Raw genomic sequence first — 12,187 nt, forward strand, 5'->3', positions numbered from 1 at the left:
ACACGCATACGCACACACACACCCAAGAAATGGTGGCTGATGCCTTTAATACGGACTTCAGCTCGAAGGGACAGATGAGCTGAAGCCCAAGACCTATCTGGGACCTTTCCACCTTGTGTGGTCTTCAAGCTGTTCGGACCGGGCACCAGCGTGGGCGAGCTGGATCCAATCACCGCGAGCCGCGATCTTTTCCGAGCTCCGGCGGATCCCCTCATGCTCCGGACCACGTGCCGATCCTTCCCGAAGATGCGTTGCTTGCCCGAAGAACCACCGACCAGATGAGGCCAAGGAGTCGCACCAAGCAGAGACCATGAAGAGCTCCACTAACCAAGAAGAGCCAGCCGAACCAAACCACGAAGCAGAGCAAAAACCGAACCAGCACCAGAACAACCACCCTGAATCTCTCAAGCCTAGCAGAGGGTCCCCTTCTTATCCCTCTCAGCCCCGCCTCGCTTCCGGCGTAACTCATTCGCCCTCGTGCCCCCCCCCCAAAATCGTAGGTGGGGGCTGTTTATCTTGCTTTCTGCCGGACCCGCCCCAACCGACGCTGTTGAATCTCGGGACGGGAGGGTTCTTCTTCTCCTTTGCGGAGGAGGGTTTCTTTGTTGTTGTTGTTCTGATTGAACCCTAACTATTAAAATGTATCACAGCACATTTACATAGATTTACCCATGAAACAATGGAAGGTGAGCTATCTATAGGACACGTACTTACCGAGATAACTGAGCTTAAGGCCCGGTCACACCTTGACGTTTTAGCCAGCGATGGCAACGTATTAAAATGTATCTAAAACGCTGGCTGACGTTGAACTTTTGATGTTTTTTTTTTAAAGATTCGGACGTATTCATAGCGACTTGGTCTTATGTATAACGCATTGTTAACGGACACAGAACGTTTTGTTGTGTTATAGATAACTTATACCAACGAATGCTGAACCTGTTGTCGGCCTACACAACCGATGTCCAACGATAGTCTAAGTTAGGCATAGCGCGTTGCACGCATCGCCGACGATGTCGTGACGTAGCCTATTAAAAGGCTGACGCACAACGATTCGAATCATAACTGCCGTAGAAATGGAAGTGTCAACATCGCGGTCACACCTTGGCGATCTTGCCAGCGTATGCCGACCTCAGAAAAATGTGTCTAAAACGTTGGGGCACGTCAAATACGGTATGAGTAAGTTTGGTATACGTGAGTAGAACACTAAAGTACCCTATCATACGTCGTAGTAAGTAGAGTACGTCAAGAAATTTTAAACATGTTCAAAATTTTACGACGTACTCGGCGTATGACACACGTTCCGCATGCGATGGGGATAAGTTTTACACACGTCCACAAAGGCTACTTATAAGCTACTCGTAAGTCGAAACACGTCGCGGTAATGTCTTTTTTACGCGAAACTTATTTCTAACTTATGTTTGACGTGCTTTGAACCAATTCTTTACGTAGTCCCAACACACATCGACGTATGTAGACGTATTCCAATGACGTCTTCCGGTCGACAAAAAAAAAAAAAATTACCGTGTTTCTAGCTTACAACTGCCATATAAAGACGTGTTCCCAGCAGTTTTGGGAATTGGTATATAAAAATGCTGCTCATAAAAGGGGAACCCAACAGTGTTTTCGAGTCCTTTTTGAGTCGATGTCCATGTCAGCAGTAACAGTATCAGTATCAGTATCAGTATCAGTATCAGTATTAGTAGTAGTTTGTTCATGTTGGCAGTAGTAGGTGAGTGTGAGTGTCAGGGGGAGGGTGTGGGTTATGATGGATCGTCCTTGCGTTTAACGATTTACCGATTTAAATGATAAACTCAACGATTTAAATGGCTGCATCTCCACTATTGAAAGTAGACGCTTGCGCTCAACAATTGGATTTTTTTTACACTCAACGACTTTTAAATGGTACCACTCAGCTATTTTCATTGTTTACAATGAACGATTTAAATTGCTGTCACTCGCCTTTGTTTTTTGACGCTGGGGTTTGGAAATTTGAAGCGTTTCTTCTGAACGTGTTAAAACGCTCAAACTCGACTATTTTAAATAGACGCTGCCGATGGACAATTGGAATCATAGCCAAGCTAGACATCGAAGTGTGAACATCCTCGTCATGCCGAAGAAAAGTTTGAAGAATGCTGCAAATAAGTGTCCTGGCCGTGGCCGTGGATGCTGACGCAAGGACGATCCATTATACCGACGTCTTTCAGCCTATGAGTAACTTAAAAGGAACGTCTGTCGATGTGTGGCAACGATCGCGTAACGTGCCAACAACACGTTAATCATAGGTTAGAAATAAGTTTCGGGTACGCTAAACATTACCTCGGCGTGTCTCAACTCATGATTAACTTACAAGTAGCATTTGTTGACGTCTGTCAACGATCGCAGACCGTGCATACAACTTGTGGCCAGCGTAGCGGAACGTGTGAGTCATACGCCGGCATACGTCGTGAAATTTCAAGCATGAAAAAATTTGAGGACAACCAAAAAGTACAACGTTTAAAGCCAACGTACAACGACGTATGGCAGTGTTTTTCAGCGTGCTCTCAGTGTTATCAAAACTTACCCATAACGTATTCAACGTGTGCCAGCGTTTTACAAAAAAAAAATCAAAAATCGGCATACGTTGGCTAAAACGTCAAGGTGTGACCGGGCCTTTAAGGACCTGAATGTTGAGTGTGATCGATTTCCAAATTCGTAACAATATTATCTCTAAAAAGACAGAAAGAAAATCCCTTTACGTTGGCAATGCTCTTCAGAGACATGTCAAAATAAATGGATCAACAGCGGATGCAATGGATCAACAGCGGATGCAATGGCTGGCAAACTGTTGGCAAACCTCACAGGCCGTAAAACCTAACACCCGAAGCTGTCGTCTTTGTAATGCATTTAGATCTGTGTGTACGGTTCAGTAAACAAAATAAAACTTTACACTCACCTGTGTAGTGGATCGGCACCTCTATCCGTGGCCCAACCACGTAATGGCCCTCCTCCAAGCTGTGCGCCGTCACGGCTGTCCACTGTCGGCACGAATGTACCAGCACCAGTTCTCCCACACACTCTGAACTGGATCCTGCGATCAAACAAGATCAGGGAGGATTATTTAACAGCGTAGATCAAACGAGGTGTAGGTACGAGGGAACTGACGTTGACACATTAAGTGAGAAAGGCAAGGTTGTGATTGTTACAAGCAATGGCAAATAAAGGGCAAATTACTTGTCCAGTTCACTAACCTGAGACTCTAGGTAAATGCCGTCTCGGACTGGTGTCTCAAAAATCAAGAGGAAATGCACTTTAATCATGATTATGCTCAATTCATTTTGAGATATGATCCCATATCATGAGGACAAGGATGAGCAACCTTAAAGGAGCAACAAGTGAGGAAGAGGGGGCCTTAATCATGCTGGCACTCGGCCTTTAACGACACTGTAAATTTTGACACAGGTGTGGCGTGGAAAGAATGTGGCTTCGCCAGATGAGGCAACAACCGCCACCCCCACCCCCTTCCCCCTGCCCCCAAACAAAAAAGGAAAAACAGGTTTATTTTATGTAAATTGAATGGAAGCATTGTATTATATTGTCTTAAGGAAAATTCCATACAAAATTCAAACACTCAAAATAAAACTTTACACATTAACATACCTTGAATTACAAGATACACAACATCGAAAGATAATATACAGGTGGAGTAAGGGGGCCTTAAAACATGGCTCATGTAAAAATGGTTCACATCTCCCCATCCCCTGACTGCATATATCCCTCGACCAAACCTCCCACCCCCTAGGCAAACACAACATAAAGATGGTTCTGCCTACACATGCACTCGACATCTGGGATACCTTTGCTGCATTATCAATTCATCATCTGTACGTATAGAGCCAGGAAAGATTCAAGGCATCACTTGAGCCCTGGCTAAACATCCCAGGACGCACGCACGCACGCGCACCTCTTTATCGAAGTCCTCTCAATCCCCTGCAAACACTTCAGTGGAAATTTATTTGAATTGTACGTCTGCTAAAATAAAATAAAAATGAAAACCCCTTGGTTGACTTGTCCATCACTCGGTGGACAGGAACATTGGTGCGCTCCAGACATGCTGTTTGATCACCCATGGATGCAGAACATTGTTCTATTGAAGTGAACAGTGCAAGTTTCTCATTGTACTGGTTAAACGAGAAAACTTGGCTCGAGAATACCAAGGATGGGATGAAAAAAGGGAATGGGCACCCCCAGCTTCATCTTTGCACCCAATGAGTAAACGCCACTCTCAGACAGAAAGAGTAGGCACACTCCCTTCATAACACATTTCCTGAATGATATCCATGCCTACTGTTTCTGTCCGAGAGTGGTGTTTACTCAATGGATGCAAGGATGAACCTGGGGGTACCCCACTCCCTTTTTTCACGCAGCTTGTTCACCCCCAAGTGTCATCTTCCCCCTCATCTCACTCTCACCCCTTCTCTGCTGTTGCTGCTTCCACTATCCATCTGTCCCATTGCATTCTGTTCAAGCTCTTCCACAAGCCTCAATCAAGTATACAAAATAATCCTCACTCCCCAACCTTTCACAATCTTAGGAGACAATGACTTCTTCAACTGACCATAATTTAGTTCACTTAGTCAGCAAGCAAAACTGCTTTTGCACAGCTTCCCAAAAGCTGCACATGCATGGCCCATCTGATATTGAACTCACCTCCAAGCAAAAGTGCATCAAACTACTGAAACAATACTTCCCCCTACTGAAACAATATTGGCTGTGACTTCCCCTCCACTCCCACCTCTTGTTTGTCTGTGTGTTGTACCGTTCTCCAAAAAATGACAACTCCATACATATCTCTATCTCTATCTCTATCTCTATCTCTATCTCTATCTCTATCTCTATCTCTATCTCTATCTCTATCTCTATCTCTATCTCTATCTCTATCTCTATCTCTATCTCTATCTCTCTCTCTCTCTCTCTCTCTCTCTCTCTCTCTCTCTAACATGGGAAAACTTTTAGCCTCACCACTCATCCCAACTCTCTCTTCCTCTTGCGCGGCAATTTCAATTATCACCATGCAACTTTGCTGGGCGTTGGTACCTCTCTCACCAGCCATGGCACTTCAGCAAAGGACTTCTGTGATTCCATGTGACCAACTCAATAAATGAACTTTCCAACCCTGATTTCTCCCAATGGTAAATCCCTCCTTCTGGACTTGGTGATGACAAACTTCCTTGCAAATGTCTCCTGCTCTTTCTCTGCCCCAATCGGTTCATCTGATCATATGCTTGTGAGAGTCACCATCTCTCTGACTGTTCTCAAAGAGCTGCCTCAGTGCCGGCAAGTCTGGCAGTTCACTCAAACAGATTGGCAGAGACTGCAAACAGCCATCTCTCTTCAGAACTCCTCTGCCATATCGACTGCCCCTGATATTAACTCAGCTTGGGAATTCTTCCATAGAAAGCTCCCTCTTAAGCACAGATTCATCCCATCTCATTTTCAGTTATCTTACCCTTCTTCCCACCCATGATGCAATGAATCCTGTGGTGAGGCAGTTGCTATGAAACAACTTGCCTTCTCTTCCTCTTCTTCTTCGTCTTCTTCTTATTACAGCCATCATTAACCCAACTTTCCTTGTGGGGTTGGCAGGGGGAAGATTGGCAGAAATCTTCATGAACTGGCTGGCCAGGCCTGACGTTCGTTCGACTAGTTAGGGCAGGAATTTGGAAATTGGCCATGGTGCCGGGGACAGCTTGCCCACTCTTTGCAAAAGGCACAATGGAATCTTTAACGTCCACCAACGAATGCTGGCAGACGGAACGCCTGTTTAACGTCCAAGGGACGGCACAAACATTGATGAATCACCCTTCCTTGTGAAACTCTAGGTTGATAGTTGTTTATAGCTGGGTAGGGAACTCTTTGGTGTAAAGCCTGACTGCTCTGGGCACTGGTGCTCAAGCAGACGGTGGCAAACCCTAACAAGAATTATCCAGCAAAGACCTTGCCCGGCACTGAGAGCAGCGTCACCCCTCGGCAGTTGTTGCAGTCCTGGCGATCATCCTTCCCTTTCCAGAGAGGAACAACAAGGCCCCTCTTCCAGTCGGTTGAGATGATGCCAGTGTTCCAGGCAGAGCACAGAACTGCACGCAACAACATGAGAACAGAATTTACACCAGCCATGAGAAGTTCAGCATGAATGCCACAAATCCCAGGAGCTTAAGCCCATTTCAACCGGTTCACTGCAGCCTGTGTTTCCACAAACGAAGGTGGATCACAGTGTTAGAGGGTCAGCAATAGGGGTAGTAACACCCCTGACACCCAATTCAACAGCTGGTGGATCAGCCTGGGACAGGCACTCAAAGAAGCTGGCCCAGTGGGCCTTCACTTCGGACTCCTCCGACAAGAGCCCACCACCCTCTGCTCTAACTGCAGTACACCGAGAGACAGGGTTGGAGGAACGCAATGTGCAAATTCCCCTGTAAACAGGATGAGAATCACTTTACCACAGGTGATGTTCTACCCCCTCACAGATTCCTCGCACATAGGCCTCCTTGTCCACCCTTAGCACACGTACAGTTTTATGCCTCAGCTCTCTGAACAGCTCAGCTCTGCCATTCAGCCTGGCCCTGCGACTGGTAAATGGTATCCAGTATCCCTTGAGACAAAATTCTTATTTGCCCTTCGGTGAGTTCCAAGACATCCACTGGCAACATCAATGATGGTGGTTTTGAAGGCACTCCACCACTCTACATGATTCCCCAAAGCACCCAGACACCCCTAATCCCCTCTCATCCTTGAGTATGCCAACATCCAGCCTAGGCTGGGATGGTACCATTCTCATGGATTTAAGCTGCAACTTCAGTTGCTACAACAAGCCTGTGGTCGGTATTGAGGAACTGAGCACTCCAGTTGACCCTGCAGTTCTGGATCATCCTCCAGCGACCATCAACGAGCACTTGGTCAATCTCCTTTGCCACACTACCAGCGTTGGAATAACAAGTCCAGCGATGAGCTTGTGGGTGCTGAAACCATGAACCAGCCACCCTAAATCCATGACTTCTTGCAAAGTCAAGGAACTTAGTGCTATTTGGGTTCACAGTTCCAGACCCATGGGGACCAACACACACCTCATAACCATTCTTATCAGTTCCAGTCTATGCACTGAAATCTCCCAAGACTAGAAGTGTATCTCGCCTGTGGCACTGATGAACCACAGACTCGAGCGTGGCATAGAATGCGTCCTTCAACGATCACTCGCCTCAGTTGGAGCATATACAGAGACCAGGGAAACGACACCCAAGGAGTGATGAATCCTTCGTCTCATAATATGCTCATTGACTGGTGTTACCTCAATTATGATTGGAGTCAGCTTTTTGGACACAGCAACAGCAACTCCTTGGGCATAGTAACCATCAGAGTGACGAGACCAATAATAGGTGTAACCACCCGTCATTATTTCGCCATTCTCTGGTCTCCGAATCTCAGAGAGTGCTGCAATACCGGCTCAAACGTTTGAGCTCAGATGATAACAGAGAGAGGTGATCATCCTCTCTTCATAACAGGACATTCCAGGCACCCACCCGAAGGGACTGCCTTAGGTTAACCCAAGGAGACCGCCATCTGGTGGAGGACACCTCAGCACTACCCTGACACACACTACCGCAATCTGACCTGGTAAGGTCACCCCATGGTTTTCCTCCTATCATCAAAGAGTGGGGGTCCCAAAGGCGTTGCCCCAATCCCTGGATCCGGTGAGCTGCCGTGGGGAGGGTAGCTCCACAGGAGGGACTCCCAACGGAGTGGGTTTTCAATTTTCTTTGCGTTTTACTTGTGTTTTGCGGAGTGAAGGATTTTACGGTGGCGGGAGTGCAAATCCTGCCACCAACCTCCGAAAAAAAAATTACCCCAACTACAGGACGACGTCCGCAGACACAGTTGGGCACGAGATATGGATGGCCGTTGGCTCACAAGGAGCTCTTCTGCCCTTTGACAGGTTTTGTTTTTAATCCTGTTGGGTGTCCATAACCATACACCCTCCTCACTTGGAAACCTGCTGGGGGAGTCAGGTTTGTCGCCGATAACCCAACCATGAAACAGGTTAGCACAGGTTTACATGGTACCTGAAGCAAGTCACAGATCTCATTTGGCTTGACCTGACACAGGCACAACACATATTCTGATTTTCCTGCCGATTGCACTACATGCTTTCTGGCTGAATGGTTTTCATGAGTGGGAACAATTGTCTGGGTGGCAGACGGATGGTTGTTCTTTGCAACCGATGACAGATGATTTTTGTGCGCTGTGCGCTTCAGCAACCTGTGGTCCCAATTCTGTGAGCTTGTGTGGCCTACCACTTGGCGGCTAAGCTGTTGTTGCTCCTCGACATTTCCACTTCACAATAACAGCACTTACAGTTGACCGGGGTAGCTCTCGCAGGAAAGAAATGTGACGAACTGACTTGTTGGAAAGGTGGCAACCTATGACGGTGCCACGTTGAAAGTCACCGAGCTCTTCAGTATGGCCCATTCTACTGCCAATGTTTGTCTATGGAGATTGCATGGCTGTGTGCTTGATTTTATACACCTATCGGCAATGGGAGTGGCTGAAATAGACAAAACCACTAATTTGAAGGGTTGTCTACATACTTTTGGTCACGCGTGCGTGTGCGCATATACACACATATATTGAAACATGAGTGTGACAAGCACTCCACTGATCCCCATTGGACACAGTATACACCAAAGCGTCGCCTCTAACACAGAGGCTTCGGCCCTGTGACTGTCAAAGAGACAGAGTATTTGGTCATCATCAGTTAAACATCAAACGGATCATCATCTGGATTTCAGGCTTATTTGTCCTCATCAGGATGGTATACCAATAAATATCTCACCAATGATGACCATATTCGTCGTTTATACATCAGATGCACCTCCTGACTGTCATGGTGAGCATTGCCGCGGATTATGTCTCACACAGTAAAACCGCACAATCCGCACAGAACAACCATCCTTCTGACACCGAGACAATTGTTCCTGATAATGCAAACCATTCAACCAGTAGACATGTGATGTGACCAGCGGGAAAAATCGAAACAGGAGTGTGACGAGCACTCCGCTGATCCCCAATGGACAGTCCACACCACCTTACATACAGATCCCCATTAGACACAACTCTGATGATATGGAAGTGGAGCGAAAACCAACTAGGTCTCAAAGTGTAACTGGGTGAGACTGCTTGTTATCTCCATATGCAGGTTTCAGAAGGTGTACCGGAGCACCTCCCCCCATCCCCCAAGATCTCAAATTTTCAATGCCTATATGTGTGTGTGCGTGAAAGTTGCTGCTGTTGACTTCTCTCTCCACACGTGGGTAGGTTTTAGGGGGTAAAAGGGAGACTGACAAGGTCTCAAAGTAACCACCGTGTGTGTGCGTGCGCACACACAGAAGACCAGGTGTAAAGGGGACAGCGTGAGGAGGTTGGTCAGAGGGTACAAGCTGTTGCACGCAGGAGGAGATGGAATGAGTAATGGCATGGGAATAATAGTCTCGAAAGAGATCAGCAAGGAAGTGGTCATAGTGGAAAGGAAGAAGGCCCAGATCATTTTGCCATATGCTTGGTGTTGGCTTAATCTTAATGGTTAGGGTGGGAGGCTTAGGATCCTCGGGTCCCGAGTTAAAATACCGCTCGGCCGTTGAGTTAATATCAGGTGGGGTTGCTCAGCCTGTCATCCTTCTGAGGTCGGTAAAACGAGTACCAGCCTGCTGGGATGATCAAGCCATTCGAGTATCCTGCATCAGAGTGGCGACCCATCCAGGATTGTGCCCAATCACCCAGGAGACTGCTTTGGCAGCACCAACACTGTAAAAAGTATGGTTTTGATGGATGGATGCCATGGTTGGTAATAGAGTCAAATGATGTGTTATGTTGATATATGGGCCACAAATGGGAAGGACTGACGCAGAAAATTAGTTTAGGGACGCACTGGAGAGGATGATGGGAATGGTTGAGCTGGAGGTGATGATATGCATTGCTGGGCACTTCAACATGCATGTGGGAGTAGCAGAAGTGAGTAAGAGCAATGTGTTGGTAAATTTGGTTGTGGAACGAGAAATAGAGAGGACCAAGAGCTGGTAGAGCTGGTGCCGAGAAATGAGAGGGCTATAGCTGGTTCATTCTTTCAGAAGCAGGAGTCAAAAATTACTTGCAGGAGTGGAGTATATGACAGAGTTTGATATGTTGGTCGTGAGGAAGCAACAGTTGTGGAGGGTCATGGACTGTAAGGCAAAGCCGGGAGAGCATGTCACCAAGGCGATGCCGGGAGAGCAAGTTTGTGGTGTTTGTTGTAAGAATGAAGAAAAGGAGGGAAGTTAAGAGGAAGGATCAGAAGATAAGATGGGTGAAGCGCAAGGATAACATCACCATATATTACAAGGAGAGGATGATGGCCAGGTATGAGAAACACTACAAAGAAGCCAGAGGTTTGGAGGAGTAGTGGAAGAAGTGCAGAGAGGTGTTTCTGGGAATTGCAGAAGTTGTGTGGAAGGACATCAGGAAAGGGTGCATCATCTAGGGATAGAAACCAGGTATGGTGGATGGAGAAAGTAGTGAAGGTAGTTTGTGTGGAGTAGGTTTGGAAGAGGATATAGAAGTTTAAGAATAGAGGGAGGCAACTGGATGCAGGATTGCTGCACCAGTATCGGACAAAAGAAGAAAGCAGCAAGGAGAGCGGTCGAGATAGGTGAGGAATGATATGGAAGTGGATGTCCACAAGTTAGAAAAGGATGGTGCGAAGATGATCTATAAATTAGCTTGCGACAGGGATTGGGGTAGCAAGGGCACGAAGAGAGGGGCCCTGATTAAGGATGGTGGTGGGAGACGAGCGACAGGGAGGGGGCAGTTTTGAAGATATGGGAAGTCTATTTCAAGGAGCTGTTGAACCGGAGAGGAAGCAAGGGTGAGCTGGAGCTTCCATATTATGTAGAAGGGACAGTGGTATTATTGAAGGTCACATAGGAAGATGAGCAGACATCATTACAGACGAAGAAGAAAGGAACAGCGGCAGGAGTTGATGAGATGTATACAGAGGTGCCCGTTGCTGTGGGAGAAGTCGCAGTCAGTTAGACGAAGAGGCTCTTGCATGTATGTATGTATGTATGTATGAGAGAGGGTTTTATTCCAGAGGAATGGTGATGTTCAAGATCCAGGAAAGTACAGAGGTATTATGCTTCTAAGTCATATCATGAAGATGCTGGAGAGGATTCTGGAAGTGACTTCAAGGAAGTGTGGAGATGGAAATCGGAGAATAGCAACAGGGGTTTAGGAAGGGTGGGGGGGGGGGTGACGGATGAGATGTTTATGCTGAGACAGATGGTAGAGAAGAGATTGGAAGTGCAAGGTGAAATGGCATTTGGATTTGTGGACTTGGAGAAGGCCTCTGACACTGTCCCAAGAGAGATGGTGATAGCGACACTGAGATGAATGGGAAGGCCGGAATCAGAAGTTAGGTTGGTATAATTTGTCCTGGTATGTCGGAGGAGTTCAGCGTGAACATCGGTTTGAGGCAGGGAAGCTCTCTCAGCCCACTCATGTTTATCATGGTGATGGAGCTGGTAAGAAGGATTCAAGTTTGTGCAAATACGTGGACGAGGGTGGATCAATTGATGGTAGATAGAAGAATATCAAGGAGATTGAAAGGGAAAGTTCTGGTGTTTTGTGTAACACCAGCCTCCCTTTATGGTCTGGAGACGGTGGCACAGATAGAGACAACAGAGGCTGCGGGTCTGTGAGAACAACTGGGTCAGTGGAATTGTGGGAGGAAGAGGGTGGATGGATGAATTGAGGGAGGAGATTGGTGTCGAAATAAGCTTGATTGGGATATTGGGGAAAAGCTAGTTGAAGTGGGCTGGCAACGCGGTGCGGATCAGAGAATAGAGTGGCAAAGAGCGGATAGGTTGATGGAGCAACGAAGGAGGAAAAGAGGTAGACTCCAGTTAAGATGGAAAGATTGTGTGAAGATGGATATCAGTAAGGTGGGGGTGGTTAGAGAGTGGAGAGAGTTGGCTGGGGATAGAGCGAAGTGGAGTAGTATCATGGTCAAGGCAGGGCAGAAGATTCACACCATTGGACCTCACCGGAAATAAAGGGAGGACAAGAAGAAGCAGAAGGCGATTCCACTTTATGCCAGATTGTACCTCATTGTAGAATGGCAGTAGCC

General features: G+C 46.9%; 1 protein-coding gene across 5 annotated transcripts in view; it reads right to left on the reverse strand.

The window, feature by feature from the left end:
• Nucleotides 1-12,187, reverse strand: part of LOC147013252 (GRB2-associated and regulator of MAPK protein 1-like) — a 66,069-nt gene that overhangs the window by 50,443 nt on the left and 3,439 nt on the right. For all 5 annotated transcript variants that reach the window (XM_085854932.1, XM_085854931.1, XM_085854930.1 and 2 more), the window contains exon 3: nt 2,933-3,067. In XM_085854932.1, coding sequence (XP_085711058.1) covers nt 2,933-3,067 — 135 coding nt within the window. The remainder of the gene's footprint in view (nt 1-2,932; nt 3,068-12,187) is intronic.

The sequence above is a fragment of the Eptatretus burgeri genome, chromosome 14 (assembly GCF_056783735.1).
Source record: "Eptatretus burgeri isolate ZD-2024b chromosome 14, Ebu_testis_v1, whole genome shotgun sequence".
NCBI classification, from domain to species: Eukaryota; Metazoa; Chordata; class Myxini; order Myxiniformes; family Myxinidae; genus Eptatretus; species Eptatretus burgeri.